The sequence below is a fragment of the Ranitomeya variabilis genome, chromosome 4 (genome assembly GCF_051348905.1).
Source record: "Ranitomeya variabilis isolate aRanVar5 chromosome 4, aRanVar5.hap1, whole genome shotgun sequence".
NCBI lineage: Eukaryota > Metazoa > Chordata > Amphibia > Anura > Dendrobatidae > Ranitomeya > Ranitomeya variabilis.
This window is the reverse complement of record NC_135235.1, coordinates 476,649,972-476,674,259: the sequence shown is the minus strand read 5'-3', so window position 1 is coordinate 476,674,259 and position 24,288 is coordinate 476,649,972. Positions and strand designations below refer to the sequence as shown.

The window sequence follows — 24,288 nt, the reverse complement described above, 5'->3', positions numbered from 1 at the left end:
CTAGAAGAGAACAGACATGTATTCTTAAGCTCCGACGATGCTTGTAATTACTAATGCTCAAATTTCCAGCCTTCACCTTGAAGGCACTGCATAAATATTAATTTCCTAATATATTATTACATCTGAAATTGCTTCCTTCACAAGTGAGGACAATCCTTGCTGGGGAAACTGCTATGTATAACATCTTGTAACTTAATAGAAATAAACTGCAGAAACTGTATTCTTATATATAATCATTCTTCAGAGTTGGGTGTGGATTTCTCCAAGCCCCATTCAAGTGAACGAGACAGATGCAGAAATGTTTTCATAAATTCCTCGGCCTGTGAAGATAGCCTTATTCTTCGCTGTTTAATCTTGCTTATCCCACATCATCCCTGTAAGAAGCGGCACAGCGGGAATATTCGTCTGGTCCCACCTGCTGGAGCAGGAAGACACCTGGAGAAGCTGGAAGCCACAATGCGTGAGCAGGTCCAATGTTGTGTGTGACACAGTAGTGACACTAGGCAGCAGCTGAAGTGAGAGGGAGGGATCAGTGTGTGTGTGTGAACACCCAGCTGGGAGCACATTAGTGTTCCACACTCAGCTCTTCTGGATGAGTTGCCTGCACTTGTGGGTGACTTCATTTACTAGAGGGTGGACTGCAGGCTTGATCCAGGGTCTTAGAGCACAGTCTGTGAGAAGATTTACTTTTACTGTCTGTAATCCTGTGACAAGGGAGAGACATCACCCCCACCTCAAGCTTCACTCACCCCCTCTTGTCCCCAGAGTCTCATTCTTTCTTCTCTTCCTAAATGCGTCTCCGTTGGTTTAAAGTCCTGATCCTGATTGTGGGGCTGGCAATGTCTGCGTTCTTCTATGGGCACTACTACACTTCTTTGGTGACTTCTAACAGGTAAGGATGTGGAGGGTTTGGGAGCATCCCTATGATAGGGAGCACATACAGTAGAAATATATATCTGTCTTTTGGTATGATACCATGATCTGGGGTCGTAAAACAATAGCAAGTAAAATGTGGAGAAATTTGCCGAAAATTTAGAGAGTTAATTTTGTTACCCTAGAATTGAATATGACTGATTTAGTCTTTGTCGTTTCAAATTGTTTCTTTTGTCATCCGTCATATGATATCACGATGTGTTACCTGTAGACCTATAGGACCTCAGATAATCCTTAGGGAGTGATGCCCCAACGAGACATCTACACTAGGGTCAGCGATAGTTATGGGTCTGGAGAGCAGTAGTCCTCTCCTGCGTGTGACTGTCTTCCCCGTTGGCTATTCTTACCTGTTTTTCTCTCCACTTCCTTATGTCCCTTAGAACTTCTCCTTTCTTCTCTCTGTGGGATATAGGTAGCTGATAAGGCAGCGGTTTATCTCACTTCTATAAATATTCGCCTATCTATACACATTCAGCGTCCAAGTTATGATCGCCAAGTAGTGACACCGTCACGTTGGTACATGATGATACCTTTGATGCTGAACATTTTATGCATGACCATCCGGCTTTCTCATTGATGTTTTTTGGCCTTAGATTGGCCTTGGCCAAGTTTCAAGGGAGAGAACTTTGCATCTGGTGAGGTCTCACTTGCTCCCAAAGTTCTGTTCACTTCTGGTTGATATGTTGTTGGTATCTATGTAGAGCACGCTCTGTTTCCACATTACATTTGTTGTAGTCAGAGCTGGTCAGACCGGAAGTTTGTGGTATTAATTATGCATTTTTTTCCTGCTTCCAGCTAAATCTGACAACCTTTTTATCTATGCTTGTGGTGGCACTAGCCGAAAATAAAGCTTGACCCATCAGTGGTCCATTTCATGCCTATCACCAGCTTAAGGACTCATCTACGTGGCAATGCCAGCGTCTTGTGCAGTCCCTGCAGGTTCTCATTAAGTTATACCCTAGACTCATAGCGCATAAATATTACAGGGCAGGGGTGGACATAACAGCAGTGCAACCTGTGCAGCCAAACAGGGGTCCAAGAGTCAAGAGGGTCCTTCAAGGTCCGAAACAGCAATTGGCTTCTATGACAGACTTATAAAGGGGTGCAAAGTGATGAGCTCTTGCACTGTAAAGGTCCCATATATTGTTCTTGTACTTCTTTTTGTGTGGGCCACTGTTCCATGGACTTTCCAAAAATTAGGAAAATTTGCCCAGAAGTAAAGAATGATCTTAAATTAAAAGGCATTACTTGTCTCTTGTCTCCTTCAATGCTTCAGACCTGCAGCTCCTGTGGTCTCCGTGATGGCTGCCGTATATGAGCCAGTCCGGTGGTCAATAAGTGGCCTATTTTGTACATGCAAGTAACACTGCTCAGGTCAATTATTGGCTGCAGCGGTCTGGTAACTGATGTACGGGACTTCTGGAACGAGTGAGGACCGTGGGAAGGCATGGGAGATTTTGGGTAGGTAATATTTTTTTTTATTTTAGATCATTCCCAATTCATATGCAAAAATACTGGAAACTCCACTTTCAGTTCAAGCAGGACATGACGTCCACTTACAGCTTCTGCCTGACCCACCACCATCCCCCATACTGTCACTGATGGAAAACATGCCTTTTTCTCACCTGAAGACCACCCTGGACAAAGCCATTCTTGTGCTAATAGCTCTCTGTAGCCTGTTAATCTCCATTTTTTTGTACAGTTTTTATACTCCAAAAGCTCCAATTTCCACTGTAGCTCAACAGTTGCAGTCTAATTGAATACATTCAGTTGCATGCACATGAATATTTCATGAGATTTTCATACAACTGTCAGATGGACAATATATAAATAAGTGACACAGGCTGAAAAAAGAAAAAGAAAAGTCAAGTTCAAACACTATATCAGTTGGTGCAAATTTTTACCTGTCAATAAATATCTCTGAGTGAAGAAGGATCATCACTGCCCATAAAATTTCATAGGTTTTGTGCACCTTTGGGGAGAGTTTTTTTTTTTACTTAAATGCAAGTATTTAGGGCTAAAATCAGTGTAAAAATGTTGCACTGTTTGTCTTCTATAAGTCTCTGCAATGAGTTTACTGAGAATATGTCAGTGAGCTCGTTCTGATGGTCTGACAGGAGAGTTTAAAACACTTGTCTGTCTTTCTGAGCTTGTCTTAACTGGTTCATGACCACAAATTACAACAAAGTTGAATGTCCAGGGAAACAAAAAGCCTGCAAAAGCCAAAATACAGTAAGGTTTTAATGAAAACCAATTGCAAAACTGATTTTTAGCCCAAAATATATGCATTTAAGAGAAAATATTTCCAAAGATAGACAACCCCTATAGTTGGGTGTATTGCGGTATTGAACAACTGTATGGAGCCATAATGGGACACCCATTGACATCTTTGGGGATCTACTTTACATCCATATGTCTTCAATTTCATATGGAGGCATACAGGGATTTTTTTCTCTGTATGTATCAGACAGAAAAAATGGTGACCTGTCCACAGACCCCTTGCACAGCATACTACATAACTGCAGTTGACCCTAGATGTTGACATACTGCCTCTTTACCTGCAGTGTGAATGTGGCTTTGGTTGTGGCTGTAGCTGAATACTCATTTTTAGTGAGCAGCAGTCACCTTACATTCCATTGTCATGCTCAGGTTACCTTGAAAAAACTGAAAGGTTCTTTAAAGTCAGGATTACATGTTACTACTTGTTGTGACAGCACCTTCCTAGTGGAAATGAATATCGACTTCTACAAAGTTTGTAATATTACACGACCTAACAATACCAAATGTTATTACGGGTCCAGGGTCTTATGCTGTAGCAGACTATGCAGTAGTATTTTGCATTGTTAGAGAATAGCGATGAGGGAACGTTCTTGGGTAAGGCGACATCTGAATACCTTGGGCGTGCTCGTATACTATGTTCGAGTCCCCGCAGCTGCATGGCTCGCGGCTGTTAGACAGACACAACACATGCAGGGATGTCCTGTTTGTTAGGCAATCCCTGCAGCTATGTAACAGCCATGAGACATGCAGCCGCGGGGACTCGAACATAATATACGAGCACGCCCAAGATATTCGGATGACGCCTTATCCAAGAACGTTCCCTTATCACTACTAGGGAATGTTGCCTTAGCTGGACGTACACGTGGAGGAGGCGGGAGATGTAACTGAGGCATCTCATGAATAATTTGGATTACTTCTGCCCAAGATGGTCTTACCAAGACTGAGTATGAATAAAACAGCATTACGACACCGTAAGGTCTAAAATCAATAAACTCTGACATCTCTACGCTGAACGTTCTCTGAGATATTAAATGGCGCTCTTGGATACAACATTATTTCCTTGCAGACAGGTTCCCTGTTCTATCAGAGAGGATCCCCATAACTACCTAGAAATGCGTTTAAAATGTTTAAATGTAAAGTGATCCAATTTGTGGGATCTTTCCAAAATGTGTCCTTTGAGAAGGCAAGGATGCCTATGTTGTAGGAATCAGAGAATGGATAGTAGCGCAATATAATAGAAAGCCATCGTCTTCCTATTTCTTACAAATAAAAATTACATTTTTTTAATTGAATGGGGTTTCTAATGTGTATGAGATTGTTATTGAGGCCGGGATCACACACAGCGAGATACGGCCGAGTCTCGCAGGTTAAAACCAAGCTCTGGCAACGGCACTCCAGAGCGGAGCATGCGGCCGCATAGCAATACATGGAGCCGCATGCTCCGCTCCGGAGTGCCGATGCCAGAGCTTGTTTTTAACCTGCGAGACTCGGCCGTATCTCGCTGTAGTGTGGCTCCGGCCTAAGGCATATTCACACAATGATATTATCTCTAAAATCTGAAAGCTGAAAGCGTATCAATCAATTCCATAGAAGCATGTCCATACATTTCTACAAAGTTCATTCAGATGAATGGAACAGTTTTGCAAGAACATTTGCCACATGTTGATATGCTATACCCCAAATAAACCAGTTATTTAATTATAAGACACAAAAGTGAAATTTAATGAGTTAAAAGGAATCTGTCAGTATGTCAGCAAATTTTTTCTATGTAATCTGAGAGCAGCACGATGTAGGGGCTGGTACACTGATTCGAGGGATGTGCCAATTACTGGGCTGCATGTTTTAATAAAACCATTATTTTATCAGCAGGAGATTATCACTAGAGGACTGTCTTGTATCATCTAGTCACCCTTCTCTGTGTAACCCCACCGACACCACTGATTGATTTCTGTCAATGTACAGTATAACCAAAGAAATGAGCTGGAGCATAAGTAGGTATACATGCAGTGTCTAAGAGCACGGTCACACTGTTACCATTCCACAGACAAAACCCAAGAAAAAACAAACAAAATAAGTAAATAGTAATAGTACATGTTAATAACATAGGGTAATTAGTAAACACTATTAAAAAAGATTAAGAGACATCCCACTGTGACAAGGTGTAGCCAATCGGGTATCCTCTCTCTAGTGTTAAAACCTTACCTTGTGTCAGCTGACCTCAATGTACATACAGTGTATATAGAAAGCTGCCAATCAATGGTGTGGACAGAGGTAAACAGGGCTTAGCATTCAGAGCACTGCTTAATCTATAGCAAACTGTGACTCCATCATAAATGCAGCATCCAGTAAACTAAGTGACACATAACTGGAAGCAGGGCTTTACTCCTACGTCATACTGCTCTCAGATGAGGTAGCAAAAACTTGGTGACAGATTCCATTTAAATGGATGCCGAATGATTTAAAGGGTTTTTCCCGCAAACCAAGTTAATTTTAATCAACATTTTAATCAACTGATCTTAGAATAATATTAAATTCCACAATTGGATGGTTTTACAAAAATGTTTCCTGTGCTGAGATAATCTTATAAATGTGCCCCTGCTGTGTACTGTGTACTGGTCGTGTCTGACCGTACAGGGACATGATCTGAGCATACCACAGCTCCTGGGCAGGGGAGGAAACAAAAGAGTATACAGGCAGGACAGCAGGGGATCACAGCTGATTCTTTCAAGTAAAACATTGGTTAAAAACAGGCAGCAAAATGTTTCGCCTCACAAAAAGAATCAGCTGTGATCCCATGCTGTCCTGTCTGTATACTATTTTGCTTCCTCCCCTGCCCAGGAGCTGTGGTATGATCAGACCATGTTCCTGTAGGGTCAGACACAGCCATTACACAGTACACAGCAAGGACATCCAAATGTGAAAGCTATTTTTATTTCAAGATCTATTAATTAAAAAATACTTTGTGTTAAAACCCCTTTAACCCCTTTCTGTCATTGGACGTACTATTCCGTCCATGTGGGGTGGGCCCTACTTCCCAAGGATGGAATAGTACGTCCAGCACGATCGGCCGCGCTCACGGGGGGAGCGCGGCCGATCGCGGCCGGGTGTCAGCTGACTATCGCAGCTGACATCCGGCACTATGTGCCAGGAGCGGTCACGGACCGCCCCCGGCACATTAACCCCCGGCACACCGCGATCAAACATGATCGCGGTGTACCGGCGGTATAGGGAAGCATTGCGCAGGGAGGGGGCTCCCTGCGTGCTTCCCTGAGACCCCCGGAGCAACGCGATGTGATCGCGTTGCTCCGAGGGTCTCCTACCTCCCTCCTCGCCGCAGGTCCAGGATCCAAGATGGCCGCGGCATCCGGGTCCTGCAGGGAAGGAGGTGGCTTACCGAGTGTCTGCTCAGTGCAGACACTTGGTAAGCCTGCAGCCCTGCACAGCAGATCGCAGATCTGGCAGAGTGCTGTGCACACTGCCAGATCAATGATCTGTGATGTCCCCCCCTGCGACAAAGTAAAAAAGTTTAAAAAAAATGTCCACATGTGTAAAAAAAAAAAATAAAAAAAAAATTCCTAAATAAATAAATAAATAAATAAAATTATTCCCATAAATACATTTCTCTATCTAAATAAAAAAAAAATCAAACAATAAAAGTACACATATTTAGTATCGCCGCGTCCGTAACGACCCCACCTATAAAACTACATAACTAGTTAACCCCTTCAGTGAACACCGTAAAAAAAAAAAAAAAAAAACGAGGCAAAAAACAACGCTTTATTCTCATACCGCCAATCAAAAAGTGGAATAACACGCGATCAAAAAGATAAAAATAACCATGGTACCGCTGAAAACGTCATCTTGTCCCGCAAAATCGAGGTGCCATACACCATCATCAGCAAAAAAATAAAAAAGTTATAGTCCTCAGAATAAAGCGATGCCAAAATAATTATTTTTTCTATAAAATAGCTTCTATCGTATAAAAGCGCCAAAACATAAAAAAATGATGTAAATGAGATATCACTGTAATCGTACTGACCCGAAAAATAAAACTGCTTTATCAATTTCACCAAACGCGGAACGGTATAAACGCCTCCCCCAAAAGAAATTAATGAATAGCTGGTTTTTGGTCATTCTGCCTCACAAAAATCGGAATAAAAAGCGATCAAAAAATCTCCCGTGCCCGAACATGTTACCAATAAAAACGTCAACTCGTCCCGTAAAAAACAAGACCTCACATGACTCTGTGGACTCAAATATGGAAAAATTATAGCTCTCAAAATGTGGTAACGCAAAAAATATTTTTTGCAATAAAAAGTGTCTTTCAGTGTGTGACGGCTGCCAATCATAAAAATCCGCTAAATAACCCACTATAAAAGTAAATCAAACCCCCCTTCATCACCCGCTTAGGCTACGTTCACATTTGCGTTGTGCGCCGCAGCGTCGGCGACGCAACACACAACGCAGGAACACCGCATGCACAACGCTGCGTTTTGCGACGCATGCGTCCTTTTTTTGCTTGATTTTGTACGCACAAAAAATGCAACTTGCTGCGTCCTCTGCGCCATGACGCGTGCGCCGCAGTGACGCATGCGTCGCAAAACGCAAGTGCAACGCATGTCCATGCACCCCCATGTTAAATATAGGGGCGCATGACGCATGCGGCGACGCTGCGGCGCAGAACGCTAATGTGAACGTAGCCTTAGTTAGGGAAAAATTAAAAAAATTTAAAAAATGTATTTATTTCCATTTTCCCATTAGGGTTAGGGCTAGGGTTAGGGTTAGGGCTAGGGTTAGGGCTAGGGTTAGGGCTAGGGCTACATTTAGGGTTGGGGCTAAAGTTAGGGTTAGGGTTGGGGCTAAAGTTAGGGTTAGGGTTTGGATTACATTTACGGTTGGGAATAGGGTTGGGATTAGGGTTAGGGGTGTGTCTGGGTTAGAGGTGTGGTTAGGGTTACCGTTGGGATTAGGGTTAGGGGTGTGTGTGGATTAGGGTTTCAGTTATAATTGGGGGGTTTCCACTGTTTAGGCACATCAGGGGCTCTCCAAACGTGACATGGCGTCCCATTTCAATTCCAGCCAATTCTGCGTTGAAAAAGTAAAACAGTGCTCCTTCCCTTCCAAGCTCTCCCGTGCGCCCAAACAGGGGTTTACCCCAACATATGAGGTATCAGCGTACTCGGAACACATTGGAGAACAACTTTTGGGGTCCAATTTCTCCTGTTACCCTTGGGAAAATACAAAACTGGGGCTAAAAAATAATTTTTGTGGAAAAAAAAAATATTTTTTATTTGCATGGCTCTGCGTTATAAACTGTAGTGAAACACTAGGGGGTTCAAAGCTCTCACAACACAACTAGATGAGTTCCTTAGGGGGTCTACTTTCCAAAATGGTGTCACTTGTGGGGGGTTTCTACTGTTTAGGTACATTAGGGGCTCTGCAAACGCAATGTGACGCCTGCAGACCATTCCATCTAAGTCTGCATTCCAAATGGCGCTCCTTCCCTTCCGAGCCCTCCCATGCGCCCAAACGGTGGTTCCCCCCCACATATGGGGTATCAGCGTACTCAAGACAAATTGGACAACAACTTTTGGGGTCCAATTTCTCCTGTTACCATTGGGAAAATACAAAACTGGGGGCTAAAAAATAATTTTGGGGGGAAATTTTTTATTTTTTTATTTTCACGGCTCTGCGTTATAAACTGTAGTGAAACACTTGGGGGTTCAAAGTTCTCACAACACAACTAGATAAGTTCCTTGGGGGGTCTAGTTTCCAATATTGGGTCACTTGTGGGGGGTTTCTACTGTTTAGGAACATTAGGGGCTCTGCAAACGCAATGTGACGCCTGCAGACCAATCCATCTAAGTCTGCATTGCAAATGATGCTCCTTCCCTTCCGAGCTTTGCCATGCGCTCAAACGGTGGTTCCCCCCAGATATCAGGTATCAGCATACTCAGGACAAATTGGACAACAATATATAGGGTCTAATTTCTCCTGTTACCCTTGGAAAAATACAAAACTGGGGGCTAAAAAATAATTTTTGTGGAAAAAAAAAAATTTTTTATTTGCACGGCTCTGCGTTATAAACTGTAGTGAAACACTTAGGGGTTCAAATCTCTCACAACACATCTAGATGAGTTCCTTAGGGGGTCTACTTTCCAAAATGGTGTCACTTGTGGGTTTTTTTACTGTTTAGGTACATTAGGGGCTCTGCAAACGCAGTGTGACGCCTGCAGACCATTCCATCTAAGTCTGCATTCCAAATGGCGCTCCATCCATTCCGAGCCCTCCCATGCGCTTAAGCGGTGGTTCCCCCCCACATATGGGGTATCAGCATACTCAGGACAAATTGGACAACAACTTTTTGGGTCCAATTTCTCCTGTTACTCTCGGGAAAATACAAAACTGGGGGCTAAAATATAATTTTTGTGGGAAAAAATTTGTGTTTTATTTTTACGGCTCTGCATTATAAACTTCTGTGAAGCACTTGGTGGGTCAAAGTGCTCACCACACCTCTAGATAAGTTCCGTAGGGGGTCTACTTTCCAAAATGGTGTCACTTGTGGGGGGGTTTCAATGCTTAGGCACATCAGTGGCTCTCCAAACGCAACATGGCGTCCCATCTCAATTCCTGTCAATTTTGCAGTGAAAAGTCAAACGGCGCTCCTTCCCTTCCGAGCTCTCCCATGCGCCCAAACAGTGGTTTACCCCCACATATGGGGTATCAGCGTACTCAGGACAAATTGTACAACAACTTTTGGGGTCCAATTTCTTTTCTTACCCTTGGGAAAATAAAACATTGGGGGCGAAAAATCATTTTTGTGAAAAAATATGATTTTTTATTTTTACGGTTCTGCATTATAAACTTCTGTGAAGCACTTGGTGGGTCAAAGTGCTCACCACACCTCTAGATAAGTTCCTTAGGGGGTCTACTTTCCAAAATGGTGTCACTTGTGGGGGGTTTCAATGATTAGGCACATCAGTGGCTCTCCAAACGCAACATGGCGTCCCATCTCAATTCCAGTCAATTTTGCATTGAAAAGTCAAATGGCGCTCCTTCGCTTCCGAGCTCTGTCATGCGCCCAAACAGTGGTTTACCCCCACATATGGGGTATCGGCGTACTCAGGACAAATTGTATAACATCTTTTGGGGTCCATTTTCTCCTGTTACCCTTGGTAAAATAAAACAAATTGGAGCTGAATTAAATTTTGTGTGAAAAAAAGTTAAATGTTCATTTTTATTTAAACATTCCAAAAATTCCTGTGAAACACCTGAAGGGTTAATAAACTTTTTGAATGTGGTTTTGAGCACCTTGAGGGGTGCAGTTTTTAGAATGGTGTCACACTTGGGTATTTTCTATCATATAGACCCCTCAAAATGACTTCAAATGAGATGTCGTCCCTAAAAAAAAATGGTGTTGTAAAAATGAGAAATTGCTGGTCAACTTTTAACCCTTATAACTCCCTAACAAAAAAAAATGTTGGTTCCAAAATGATGCTGATGTAAAGTAGACATGTGGGAAATGTTACTTATTAAGTATTTTGTGTGACATATCACTGTGATTTAATTGCATAAAAATTCAAATTTGGAAAATTGCAAAATTTTCAAAATTTTCACCAAATTTCCATTTTTTTCACAAATAAACGCAGGTAATATTAAAGAAATTTTACCACTATCATGAAGTACAATATGTCACGAGAAAACAATGTCAGAATCACCAGGATCCGTTGAAGCGTTCCAGAGTTATAACCTCATAAAGGGACAGTGGTCAGAATTGTAAAAATTGGCCCGGTCCATAACGTGCAAACCACCCTTGGGGGTGAAGGGGTTAAAGGAGTTGTTCCATGAACAAACTACACTTTAATCAATAGATCTAGGAATAGAAAAAAATTTAACAATTGCACTAGCTGATTACTCAATGCCATGCATAAGTACTGTGTACAGCATAAAATACCTCAGGCTCTGGTTGAGCATCGGGGCTTGTTTCCATGTAGAAATTATGCATTTTGGGAACAATTCTTCCACGAAGACTACTTCTGGCCAGACTTCTACTTACAGTAGATGAGTGTAGCTGGGTCCCACTAGTTGCTGCCACTTTTAAGCTGATGACACTACTGAACATCTTCTGATTTCAAACAGATACTTGCATGATGTTTCTGTTATCTGCTGCACTAAGTTTTCTTGTCACAACACTGCATCTACGGTTCTCAATGTTGCCCATGTTTCGGTCCTTCTTCAAAAGACCTTTAACAGCATATCATGACACCCAAGTCTGCTTTGAAATCTTTGCCTGAGAGAGACCTTCTTAATTCATTATAACTACCTTGTGTCTTCTTGCTGTTCTCAGTATTTCTATGGTGGACAACCTGTGACTAGGGATGAGTGAGTATACTCTTTGCTCGGGTTTCCCGAGCACGCACGGGTGGTCTCTGAGTATTTATGACTGCTCGGAGATTTAGTTTTCAGCTGAATGATTTACAGCTATTAGCTTGAATACATGTGGGGATTCCCTAACAACCAGACACCCCCCACATGTACTTAGGCTGGCTAGCAGCCGTAAATCATTCAGCAGTGGCGAGGAAAACTAAATCTCCGAACACTAACAAATACTTGGAGACCACCCGAGCGTGCCCGGGAAAACCCGAGCAACGAGTATATTCGCTCATCACTACCTGTGACATAAAACTGTCTTCCTCAACCACACCTTTGTAGAAGTGTTTGGCTTTTCCTCACCCAGTTTTAAGCTTCCTACACAGCTGCTTCTGCTTCAGTTAATGACTACATCCAACCTACATATGAAAATGATGATCATTAGCACATGTTTGGTATAATTTGTTACTCATAAACCTGACTATAATTCTACAAAACCTGAGTGTGTACAAATGTTCCTAGAAGAATTGATGCTGTTCACACCAAATCTTGATTTGGTATAGATTCCTCTTTACTACACTACAGACCAAAAGTTTGGACACACCTTCTCATTTAAAGATTTTTCTGCATTTTCATGACTATGAAAATTGTGCATTTACACTGAAGGCATCAAAACTATGAATTGTGGAATTATATACTTAACAAAAAAGTGTGAAACAACTGAAATTATGTCTTATATTCTAGGTTCTTCAAAGTAGCCACCTTTTGCTTTGATGACTGCTTTGCACACTGTTGGCATTCTCTTGATGAGCTTCAAGAGGTAGTCACCGGGAATGGTCTTCAATTCTCAGGTGTGCCCTGTCAGGTTTAATAAGTGGGATTTCTTGCCTTATAAATGGGGTTGAGACCAACAGTTGTGTTCTGCAGAAGTCTGGTGGATACACAGCTGATAGTCCTACTGAATAGACTGCTAGAATTTGTATTATGGCAAGAAAAAAGCAGCTAAGTAAAGAAAAACGAGTGGCCATCATTACTTTAAGAAATGAAGGTCAGTCAGTCTGAAAAATTGGGAAATCTTTGAAAGTGTTCCCAAGTGCAGTGGCAAAAACCATCAAGCGCTACAAAGAAACTGGCTCACATGAGGACCGCCCCAGGAAAGGAAGACCAAGAGTCACCTCTGCTTCTGAGGATAAGTTTATCCGAGTCACCAGCCTCAGAAATCGCAGATTAACAGCAGCTCAGATTAGAGACCAGGTCAATGCCACACAGAGTTCTAGCAGCAGACACATCTTTATAACAACTGTTAAGAGGAGACTTTGTGCAGCAGGCCTTCATGGTAAAATAGCTGCTAGGAAACCACTGCTAAGGACAGGCAACAAGCAGAAGAGACTTCTTTGGCCTAAAGAACACAAGGAATGGACATTAGACCAGTGGAAATCTGTGCTTTGGTCTGATGAGTCAAAATTTGAGATCTTTGGTTCCAACCACAGTGTCTTTGTGCGACGCAGAATAGGTGAACGGATGGACTCTACATGCCTGTTTCCCACTGTGAAGCATGGAGGAGGAGGTGTGATGGTGTGGGGGTGCTTTGCTGGTGACAGTGTTGGCGATTTATTCAAAATTGAAGGCATACTGAACCAGCATGGCTACCACAGCATCTTGCAGTGGCATGCTATTCCATCTGGTTTGTGCTTAGTTGGACCATCATTTATTTTTCAACAGGACAATGACCCCATGCACACCTCCAGGCTGTGTAAGGGCTATTTGACCAAGAAGGAGAGTGATGGGGTGCTCCGCCAGATGACCTGGCCTCCACAGTCACCAGACCTGAACCCAATCGAGATGGTTTGGGGTGAGCTGGACCGCAGGGTGAAGGCAAAAGGGCCAACAAGTGCTAAGCATCTCTGGGAACTCCTTCAAGATTGTTGGAAAACCATTCCCGGTGACTACCTCTTGAAGCTCATCAAGAGAATGCCAATAGTGTGCAAAGCAGTCATCAAAGCAAAAGGTGGCTACTTTGAAGAACCTAGAATATAAGACATAATTTCAGTTGTTTCACACTTTTTTGTTAAGTATATAATCCCACATGTGTTAAATCATAGTTTTGATGCCTTCAGTGTGAATTATTATTATCCAGTCATCTACTATTCTAGTATAATTGCAATGTTTTGGAACAAACTGCCTACGAAAACAGTATCTTTTTAAAAAAAAATAAACACTCAAAATGCATGTTCCAAAGTATTATGCACAGCAGAGTTTTCAACCTTTCTTTTTTATTTTGAACAAAAAAATGGTCAATTGTGAAGTTATAAGTATTATCAGCTTATTACAAAATGAAATCAAACAGTTTTCAAGTGAAAACTTTATTCTAGGTGATCTTACATTTGCACATAGGACCCCTTGTTCGAAAGAAGCTTCTGAACTCTCTCGTCCATTGAATTTATCAGTTTTTGGATGGTTTCTGCTTCAATTGTTTTGCATGTGAACAGAATACCCTCCCAGAGCTGTTGCTTAGATGTGAACTGCCTCCCGCCATCATAGACACTCCTTTGGTGATGCTCCAGAGGTTCTCAATGGGGTTGAGGTCCGGGGAAGATGGTGGCCACACCATAAGTTTGTCCTCTTTTATGCCCATAGCAGCCAGAGATGCAGATGTGTTTTTTGCAGCATGAGATGGTGCATTATCATGCATGAAAATGATCTTGCTGCGGAAAGCACGGTTCTTCCTCTTGAACCATGGCAGGAAGTGTTGTTTTAGAAACTCCACATAGATTATGGAGTTCATCTTTACCCCTTCAGGGATCATAAAGGGGCCGACAATCTCTCTCCCCATGATTCCAGCCCAAAACATTACTCCACGTCCTCCTTGCTGGCGCCTTAGCCGTGTTTTCATGGGGTGTCCATCAACCAGCCATCCTCCACTCCATCCATCTGGACCATTGAGTTTTGCATGGCACTCATCGGTGAACAAAACAGTTTGGAAGTCAGTCTTAATGTATCGTTTGGCCCACTGGAGCCGTTTCTGCTTGTGTGCAGTGGATAGAGGTGGTCGACAGGATGGCTTACGCACAGCTGCAAACCTCTGAAGGACCCTGCATCTTGTTGTTCTGGGGATGTTGGAGGCACCAGCAGCTTCAAAAACTTGTCTGCTGCTATGACAAGGCATTTTTGCAGCTGCTCTTTTAACCTTACGCAATTGCCTGTTGGAAAGAGTCCTCAATTTTTCCTTATCAGCACGCACACGCGTGTGCTGGGAATCAGCTACATACTTCTTGATTGTGCAATGATCACGATGAAGTGTCTTGGCAATGTTGATTGTAGTCATGCCTTGACCTAAATACTCCACAATTTGTTGCTTCTCAGCAGCCGACACATCCTTTTTCTTTCCCATTTTGGCAAAAAATGTAGGCTGCTTAATAATGTGGAACAGCCTTCTTAAGTAGTCTTGCCTTTATTTGGACACACCTGCCAAACTAATTTGCACAGGTATCTGCAATTGCTTTCAGTGATATAAAGAGCCCTGACACACATCACCATCAATGAGTTTAAATGACAAACAAAAAAATTCTAACCTTATCACTCCGAATCTCTTTGTGCATAATAATTTGGAGCACAGTGTATACTACATGGTGGCCCGATTCTAACGTATCGGGTATTCTAGAATATGTAGGTAGTATATAGCACAGGCTACGTACTATATTGCACAGTGACGTAGTATATAACACAACCGACGTAGTATATAATATAGCTACGTAGTATATAACAGAGCTACGTAGCATATAACAGAGCTGCGTAGTATATAACACAGCCACGTAGTATATAGCACAGCCATGTATTATATTGCACAGGCACGTAGTATATTGCACAGCCACGTAGTATATTGCACAGCCACGTAGTATATAACACAGTCACGTAGTGTATTGCACAGCTATGTAGTATATTGGTCAGCGACGTAGTATATAGCAGAGCCACGTAGTATATAACATAGCCACGTAGTATATAGCAGAGCCACAAAGTATATAACAGAGCCACGAAGTATATTGCACAGTCAACATAGTATATATAGTATATAACAGAACTGACACAGCCACATAGTATATTGCACAGCTATGTAGTATATAACACAGATCACGCAGTATATAACACAGAGCACATAGTATATTGGACAGTCACATTATATATTGCACAGTCACGTTGTATATTGCCCAGCTACATAGTATATAGCACAGAGATGTAGTATATAACAGAGCCCACGCAGTATGTAACACAGCACTATATGCGTGGTTAAAAAAAAGACTTAAAATAAAAAATAAATATATACTCACCTTCTGAAGGCCCCTTGAAGTCCTGGCGCCTGTGTGCGGTGCACGCGGCAGCTTCCGGTCCCAGGGTTGGCATGAGCGCAGGACCTGTGATGACATCGCGGTCACATGACCGTGACATCATGGCAGGTCCTTCTCGCATAGCATCCTTGGCACTGAAACCTGCCGCTTGCACTGCCGAGGATAGCCGCGACGTCGGAGGGTGAGAATAACCTTTTTTTTATTATTATTATTATTATTATTATTATTATTATTTGTAACATTAGATCTTTTTACTATTGATGCTGCATACACAGCATCAATAGTAAAAAGTTGGTCACACAGGGTTAATAGCTGCGTTAACGGAATGCGTTACACCGTGGTCCGTTAACGCTGGCATTAACCCTGTGTTAGTGCTCAGCGCTGACTGCAGGGCAGTAAAGCAGCGACCATTTCGCTGCCAGACTATGGCCATCGCTGATTGGTCGTGGCAATGGTTGTGGGCGTTTTGCCACGACCAATCAGCGACTTGGATTTCCATAACAGACAGAGGCCGCGACCAATGAATATCCGTGACAGACAGAAGGACAGACGGAAGTGACCCTTAGACAATTATATAGTAGATATATTTTCATCTTTTACATTTTAAAAACTACAAAAATGAAAATGGGCCAATGCAAAAGTTTTGGCACCCTGCATGGTTAGTACCTAGAAGCACCCTCTTTTGAAAATATCACAGCTTGTTTTTTAAGCCAGATAAGAGTCTTTGGGTATGTGCACACGTTGCGGAAAGGTGTGCGGATTTTGGTAAATCCACAGGAAATCCGCACTGCGGAATTACCGTGGATTTACCGCGGTTTTTCCGCAGTTTTTGTGCGGATTCCACCTGCGGTTTTACACCTGCGGATTCCTATTGAGGAGCAGGTGTAAACCGCTGCGGAATCCGCACAAAGAATTGACATGCTGCGGAATAAACAACGCTGCGTTTCTGCGCATTTTTTTCCACAGCATGTGCACTGCGGATTTTGTTTTCCATAGGTTTACATGGTACTGTAAACTCATGGAAAACTGCTGCGAAACCGCAGTGGCCAATCCGCTGCGGATCTGCAGCAAAATTCGCAGCGTGAGCACATAGCCTTACAGTTCTTGTTTGAGGGATTTTTGTTATGACCTGGTGGGTACGGAGCGGTACTGAGATGACCTGGTGGGCAAAACCAATCATGGACTCACTACGGAGCAGCACTGAAATGACCTGGTGGGTAAAACAAAAATAGGACTAGCTCTGAGGAGGTGGTAACTTTACTGACCGTAATCCCTACTCCTAACACCAACACTAGAAATAGCCATGGAGCGTTCCTATCTCTGCCTAGACGCCTCTGCACACCCTAAGAACTAGCTACCCCTGAAGATGGAAACGGAAAGCTATCTCGCCTCAGAGAAACCCCCAAAGGAAGATAGCCCCTCACAAATATTGACGGTGAGTGGAGAGGAAAAATGACAAACTCAGAAATGAAACTAGATTTTTTAGCAAAGGAGGCCACTACTATCTAAATAGACAGAGATAGAAAAGGCCACTGTGCGGTCAGTATAAAAACTAAAAGTCCACGCAGAGTTTACAAAAATAACCACCACACCGACTCACGGTGTGGAGGGGCAAATCTGCGACCCCAGAGCTTCCAACTAGCCGGAATATTTCATAATGACAAGCTGGACAAAAGAGACATAAATTGAACTGAACAGAAGGTCATAAGCAGGGAAACACACAAAAAGTAGCAGACTTATCTTAAGCTGAAAATGGACTGGCCAACAGAGAACTTCCAGGAAAGGACTGAATCCACAGGAAATACATTGACAGCTGGCATCCACTAAAGCCAAAAGCCCAGTTAAATAACAAGGCCAGGAAACCGATTAGTGAACGCAGCTGCTAAGTTCCACTTCAAACCACCAGAGGGAGCCCAAGAGCAGAACTCCCAAAAATACCATTCGCAACCACAGGATGGAGCCCAAGAACGGAATTCACAACAGATTTTCATCCATTCTTCCTTGGAAAATTCTTCCAGTTCTGTGAGATGCCTGACTCGTCTTGCATGCACTGTTATTTTGAGGTCTATCCACAGGTTTTCACTGATGTTCAGATCAAGGGACAGTGAGGGCCATTGTAAAACCTTCAGCTTGTGCTTTTTGAGGTAGTCTATTGTGGAGTTTGATGTTTGTTTAGGATCATTATTCATTTGTAGAAGCCATCCTTACTTCAACTTCAGCTTTTTTACAGACCGAGTTATGTTTGCAACAAGAATTTACTTAAATTTCATTGAATCCACTTGTCCCTCTATCAGTGAAATGTTCTCTATGCCATTGGCTGCAACACAACCCCAAAGCATTATTGATCCACTCGCATGTTTAATAGTTGGTGACATGTTCTTTTCCCTGAAATTCTGCACCATTTTTTTTCTCCACACATACCTTTGATCATTGTTGCCAAAGAGTTCTATTTTAGCGTCATCAGTCTACAGAACTTGTTAACAAAATGCACTAGGCTTGTTTAGCCTTCTATGAGGGCCCTATTTGTGCTGGTGTGTCTGAACAGTATATCAATGTACCACAACTCCAGTCTGCTAAATCTGACTCTGATTTGCTTCTCTAGTAATCCTATGAATATCTCTCACTGGAAGTTTGCTTGGTCTTCCAGTCCTTATCTTGACCTCCACTATTCCTGTTAACTGCAATTTTTAATTACATCTCAAACTGAGGAAAGGGCAACTTGAAAAAGCTTTGATATCCTTTTATAGCCTTCTCCTACTTTATGAGCCTCCACCATTTTCTTTTTCAGAGTGCAAGGCAGCTACTTAGAAGAACCCATGGCTGCTGTTTTTTGGCACAAGGTTAGAGGAGTCTGGGTATTTATAAAGCTGGGAAATTTGCATCACCTGGCTTTTATTAATAATGATAGTGAACAAGCCATAACCCTAACAGGCTAATTAAGGTCTGAAACCTTGGTCAAAGTTATCTGAGCACAGAAATCTCCAAGGTTGCTCAAACTCAGCCCATTTTCCTCTTTGTAATGTTTAAAATATAAAAAATGATAATATTTCTTTTTTTGCCTAAAATATAAAGGAAATGTGTCATCTTTATCTTTAGGCCTTTAGAGATAATTTCATCTTCAACTTGTTTAACTGTTCACAATAACTACCGTATATACTGTGTGTATATATATATATATATATATATATATATATATATATATATACATACATATGTACAGCTGTGGCAAAAATTAAGAGACCACTGCAAAATGTTCAGTTTGTCTGATTTTTCTCTTTATAGGTATATTTTTGAGTAAAATGTAAATTATTAATTTAGTCTATAAACTTCTCACAACATGTCTCCGAAGTTACAAGCAGTAAATTTTGTATTTTTTTTTTCAAAAAGGAGAAATGGTCAAATTAAAAAAAAACTTAGTGCTTTCAGACCTCACATAATGCAAAGAAAACAAGTTCATAATCATTTAGAAACAACAATACTAATGTTTTAACTCAGGAATAGTGTTGAGCATTCCGATACCGCAAGTATCGGGTATCGGCCGATACTTGCGGTATCGGAATTCCGATACCGAGATCCGATACTTTTGTGGTATCGGGAATCGGAATCGGAAGTTCCCAGTGTATGGTTCCCAGAGTCTGAAGGAGAGGAAACTCTCCTTCAGGCCCTGGGATCCATATCCATGTAAAAAATAAAGAATTAAAATAAAAAATATTGATATACTCCTCTTCGGAGGCCCCTGGACATCACCGCTGGTAACCGGCAGCCTGCTTTGCTTAAAATGAGCGCGTTCAGCACCTTCCATGACGTCACGGCTTCTGATTGGTCGCATGCCGCTCATGTGACCGCCACGCGACCAATCACAAGCCGTGACGTAATTCTCAGGTCCTAAATTCCTAGAATTCAGAATTTAGGACCTGAGAATGACGTCACGGCTTGTGATTGGTCGCGTGGCGGTCACATGAGCGCACGCAACCAATCAGAAGCCGTGACGTCATGGAAGGCCCTAAACGCGCTCATTTTAAGCAAAGAAGGCTGCCGGTTACCAGCGGTGATGTCCAGGGGCCTCCAGAGAGGTAAGTATATCAATATTTTTTATTTTAATTCTTTATTTTACACAGTAATATGGATCCCAGGGCCTGAAGGAGAGTTTCCTCTCCTTCAGACCCTGGGAACCATCAGGATACCTTCCGATACTTGGTGTCCCATTGACTTGTATTGGTATCGGGTATCGGTATCGGCGATATCCGATACTTTTCGGGTATCGGCCGATACTATCCGATACCGATACTTTCAAGTATCGGACGGTATCGCTCAACACTACTCAGGAAGAGTTCAGAAATCAATATTTTGTGGAATAACCATGATTTTTAATCACAGCTTTCATGCGTCTTGGCATGCTTTCCACCAGTCTTTCACACTGCTTCTGGCGCAAAAATGTAAGCAGTTCTTCTTTGTTTGATGGCTTGTGACTATCCATCATCCTCTTTATTACATTTCAGAGGTTTTCAGTGGGGTTCAGGTCTGGAGATTGGGCTGCCCATGACAGAGTTTTGATGTGGTGGTCTCTTAATTTTTGCCACAGTTGGATATATAGTTGTACATTATTGGACCGACTCTTTGTTATGTTCCTAATATGCCTAATAAAAAAACATACTAGCCTCCTGGACCAGTGCTGCTTTGAGTGCAAAACTGTGAGCACTGCAACCCCTCAGTGGCCGCTGATTAAGCAATGTAACATGGGCCAAGATCCAATCCGGGAGGTAAATATGCTTTTTTATTATTTTAATAGACCAATTAGCGACAAGCCCTTTAAATATTGTTGGCTACATAAATATAACAGTATTTTACTTCAGGATTTACTTACCCTGGCTCTGCTGTGAGTGGATTTTATGCTGCTCCATGGTTTTTGGTGCTACAAGTATTATACGTTGTTTGAGCATTTCTTGCTCCTTTGTGGCATGTGGTGCACTCTGGTATTAGTGCTGCTGGGAAAGGTGTGTGTTATATTATGACTCGTGGTATTTTTTTTTAGTTGGTGAGGTTGCTTTATGCTGCATTAAAGAGATCTTGTCAGCAGGATTGAACCTGATAAATTAAAGGCATGGCCATAATGTCGCTGTGGTGCTGATTAATCTGATACCTGATGTGAAGTGATCCGCTCAGTGGCTGTCTAATACTCACCTTATGAAGTTTTGATAAAATTATGTCTTCTGTGCTGCGGGGCGGGACCTTGGGCAGGGTCTTCTTCCTTCTTCTGGTTCTCCGCCCCCTCCAGCCTCCTCTGCCTCTTGTACAGGTCACTGCGCTGTAGGAGCCGGCGTCCTTTGTGCGGGACTTCAATAAAATGGCGCTGGAGGTGGCGCATGCGCTGATAATTTCAGCTCAGTTCAGAATTCAGTTTGGTACCGATTATTTGGCAGAGCTGTTTTGTGCTGCAGGGTGGTATTTGGTGCATTATGGAGTATTATTTGTGTTGCGTGATGCTAGTGTTGCTGGAAGTAATATGGCAGATATGGTAGTGTTTAGTCACTGAGGAGGCATAAATGTAAGAAGTTTGAGAAGCCCTGTTCTACTTTTTTTTATAGCACATGGTAAAATTGTGAACCCTAGATGAGATTTTTCCGCTAACAATAGCAATGATATATATGTGAATATTACAGAGGTTGTCCACTATTGTAAAACCAATGGTAATACGAAGGAACAGAAGGGTCTGGTAGGTCTTTTTCATTTTTCCACCACCCTGGGCCAATTAATAACATCATTAAAAGTAGTGACAATCCCTATTACATAAAAAGATTAAAAAAATAAACAGTCATTTATTGTTCATCTGACAGATAGCTTATGAATCCAATGTATTCCCGAGCTTAAAGCCCCAGCCTCGTTTTACCCCTCACAGTGACCTGTAAAGAAACTGAACTTGATGCACCATGGATAAGTTAAAATCTTATGCATGTCAATTCTTTCTGTGCGTTCTCACTGCGGATTTGACCCCTTTGCAAGACATAGGATAAAATCTCAACAAGTGTTTTTCCATCACATGTGGACGTACCCTTCAATGTTTCTCTTTCAGACTTTTTGTAATAGACTGTCTGCTATGCAAAACACATTTTTGCCTCAATAGGAAAATATTTTCATGATTTTCCTGTGACCCACGGGTGACACAGTGGCTAGATATTCTAGATTGGCAAACATTTTCTTATATGCAAAGAAAAATGCATATATTTTTATGAATTAATAAAGTCATAAGAAAGAAATATTAAAGCATACATGTTCATTTTCCAGGCAGTGCAGGATGCAGGCACTCCCCCTGGCACTTACCACCTGTGGCACAAGGTTCATTACAATTCTTATTCCTGCTAAGTCCCTTTGCCATGAAGCTAAATCAACAGAGAACGCTGCAGAAAAGTAGATGGAGTGAAAATGTTATCTAAAAAGATGATTTTTATTAGTCAGCCAGTACAGTGCTGACTGCCAGGAGCTAGACTAGTGATCTTCTTTCACTCACTCAGGACATCGAATTTACGTAATTTCCCTGGAAGAAATACTTTACAGCCGCTTGATAAAAACTCAGTGGAAAAACTGTGTGAAAATGTTACTAAAGATATAACTGCCTTTGTTACCTACGGTATAGCAACCAATCGTAGCTCATCTATAATATTTAAAGAACAGAATATGAAATGAAAGCTGTATTCTGATTGGCTACCAATGTCTTAAAGTGTAACTATTATTTTGCAAAAGTTTTTATATATTACACATGTTGCATAGTGTAAGTGATCAGTAGAGGTTCAGGTCCTGAGGCCCCACCGAATGGTCCAAACACCTCACTGAAATGCCAGCTCCTACATGAGCTACACGCATAGAACGGTGTACGGAATCAGTAGTAGCTCTGTAGGTCCATACACCGCTCTGTGAGAGGGTGACTGTATAAAACCCATAGACTTACGATTAAGGCTGTAAACCACGCTACACAGCTGTTACTGGAGCTGTAAATTTCACAGCAGTGTTTTGATTGTTGAGTGAGGGTTCTATGTCTTGGACCCCTAACGATTGGAAATACTATGCGGCGCCTATAATTTTACAAAGTGACAGCTACATTTTAAGTTAAAAAAGAAACAGACTTTTAAAAACTTTTCTTTATCATTCATGCATTTGCATGTGTTGATATCTCATGATAACGCGTGCCACCATCTGTTCTCACTTCATTCCTAAATCCTCTGTTCATTGCTTCACTGCCTAGGTACTAATTGCACCACCCCATCATCCTTGACATCTGATATCCTGCTCCTAATTTAGTCATTTCCACAACTCACAATTCCCAGCCTTGGAGTAGTGATCACTACCTGAAGACTTGAAATTATTATTATTATTATTCATTTTTATAGCGCCATTTATTCCATGGCGCTTTACATGTGAATACGGGGCAAATATAGACAAATACTGTACATTAAACATGAGCAAAAAACAAGGCACACAGGTACATAAGGAGGGACTTGAAATCACATTTTATTTGTCGTACCCTCATCAAGCCACAGCTAATGTTGACAGTGATGCTGATATCTATGAAGGCACTCTGTCAGCACAAAATGTTTAAACCAAATGGAGGTTCTTGGTGCACCCTTGGCGTGGCAGCTGCCGACCTTCTTGTTGTTACTCCATCCCCCTTTCTTTGATTGTCAGCTCTTGCTCTATAGAGCCAGAGAAGGGCAGAGAAAGTTAGAAAACACAGCAGGTGGGGAGGTGCACCTAAATGTTTGGCCCCTCCATGATGCACCGAGCTGGTTCAAACAGTCATTCTTTGCGGACAGAGTCCTTTTAAAGCCTAATAATGACTAGCTTGTAAATGCTTTGTATGTATTACATTAAATGAAGGGGGCGGCAACGCTTTGTATTAAACACAAAACAGATTTTGACGCACAATCACCATTAGGTCCTTACGCAATTCATCGGGAAGATGGTTGAGACTAAAATAGGCTGGAGTCCACTATCTCTACTGATACCAAATTAGCTTTCAGGATTATGGTGTTTATGCCATTCTTAAAGCATCATGTTCTGTTCTAATGTTAACCTTTTAAGTCATCACTTCTAGTGCGTTCAGAAGACCAGCTGCTTTTGTAAAGGGGACGATGATATCAACTTAGACCTCACTACAGGGAAATTAGCAATCATATGAAGAGATGTCCATGTGATGCAACAACAGGCCGAGTCCCACAGCACAAGCTTCTACCAGGTTTTATAAACAGGGATGTCCTGCTGAAACAACCCCTTAAAATTATTTTTTAGTGCATATTACACTTATTGTTGAGTAACATTATATCAATTATTTTGCACTTTTCAAGATAGATCACTGCTCTTTTGCACCACA

General features: G+C 41.9%; 1 protein-coding gene across 1 annotated transcript in view; it reads left to right on the top strand.

The window, feature by feature from the left end:
- Positions 1–590: 590 nt before the first annotated feature.
- The window catches only part of ST6GALNAC2 (ST6 N-acetylgalactosaminide alpha-2,6-sialyltransferase 2), a 161,082-nt gene continuing 137,384 nt past the window's right edge, over positions 591–24,288 (top strand). Inside the window, exon 1 of the mRNA XM_077251834.1 lies at positions 591–892. Within this exon, the coding sequence (XP_077107949.1) occupies positions 792–892 (101 nt within the window). The 5' untranslated portion in view covers positions 591–791. The remainder of the gene's footprint in view (positions 893–24,288) is intronic.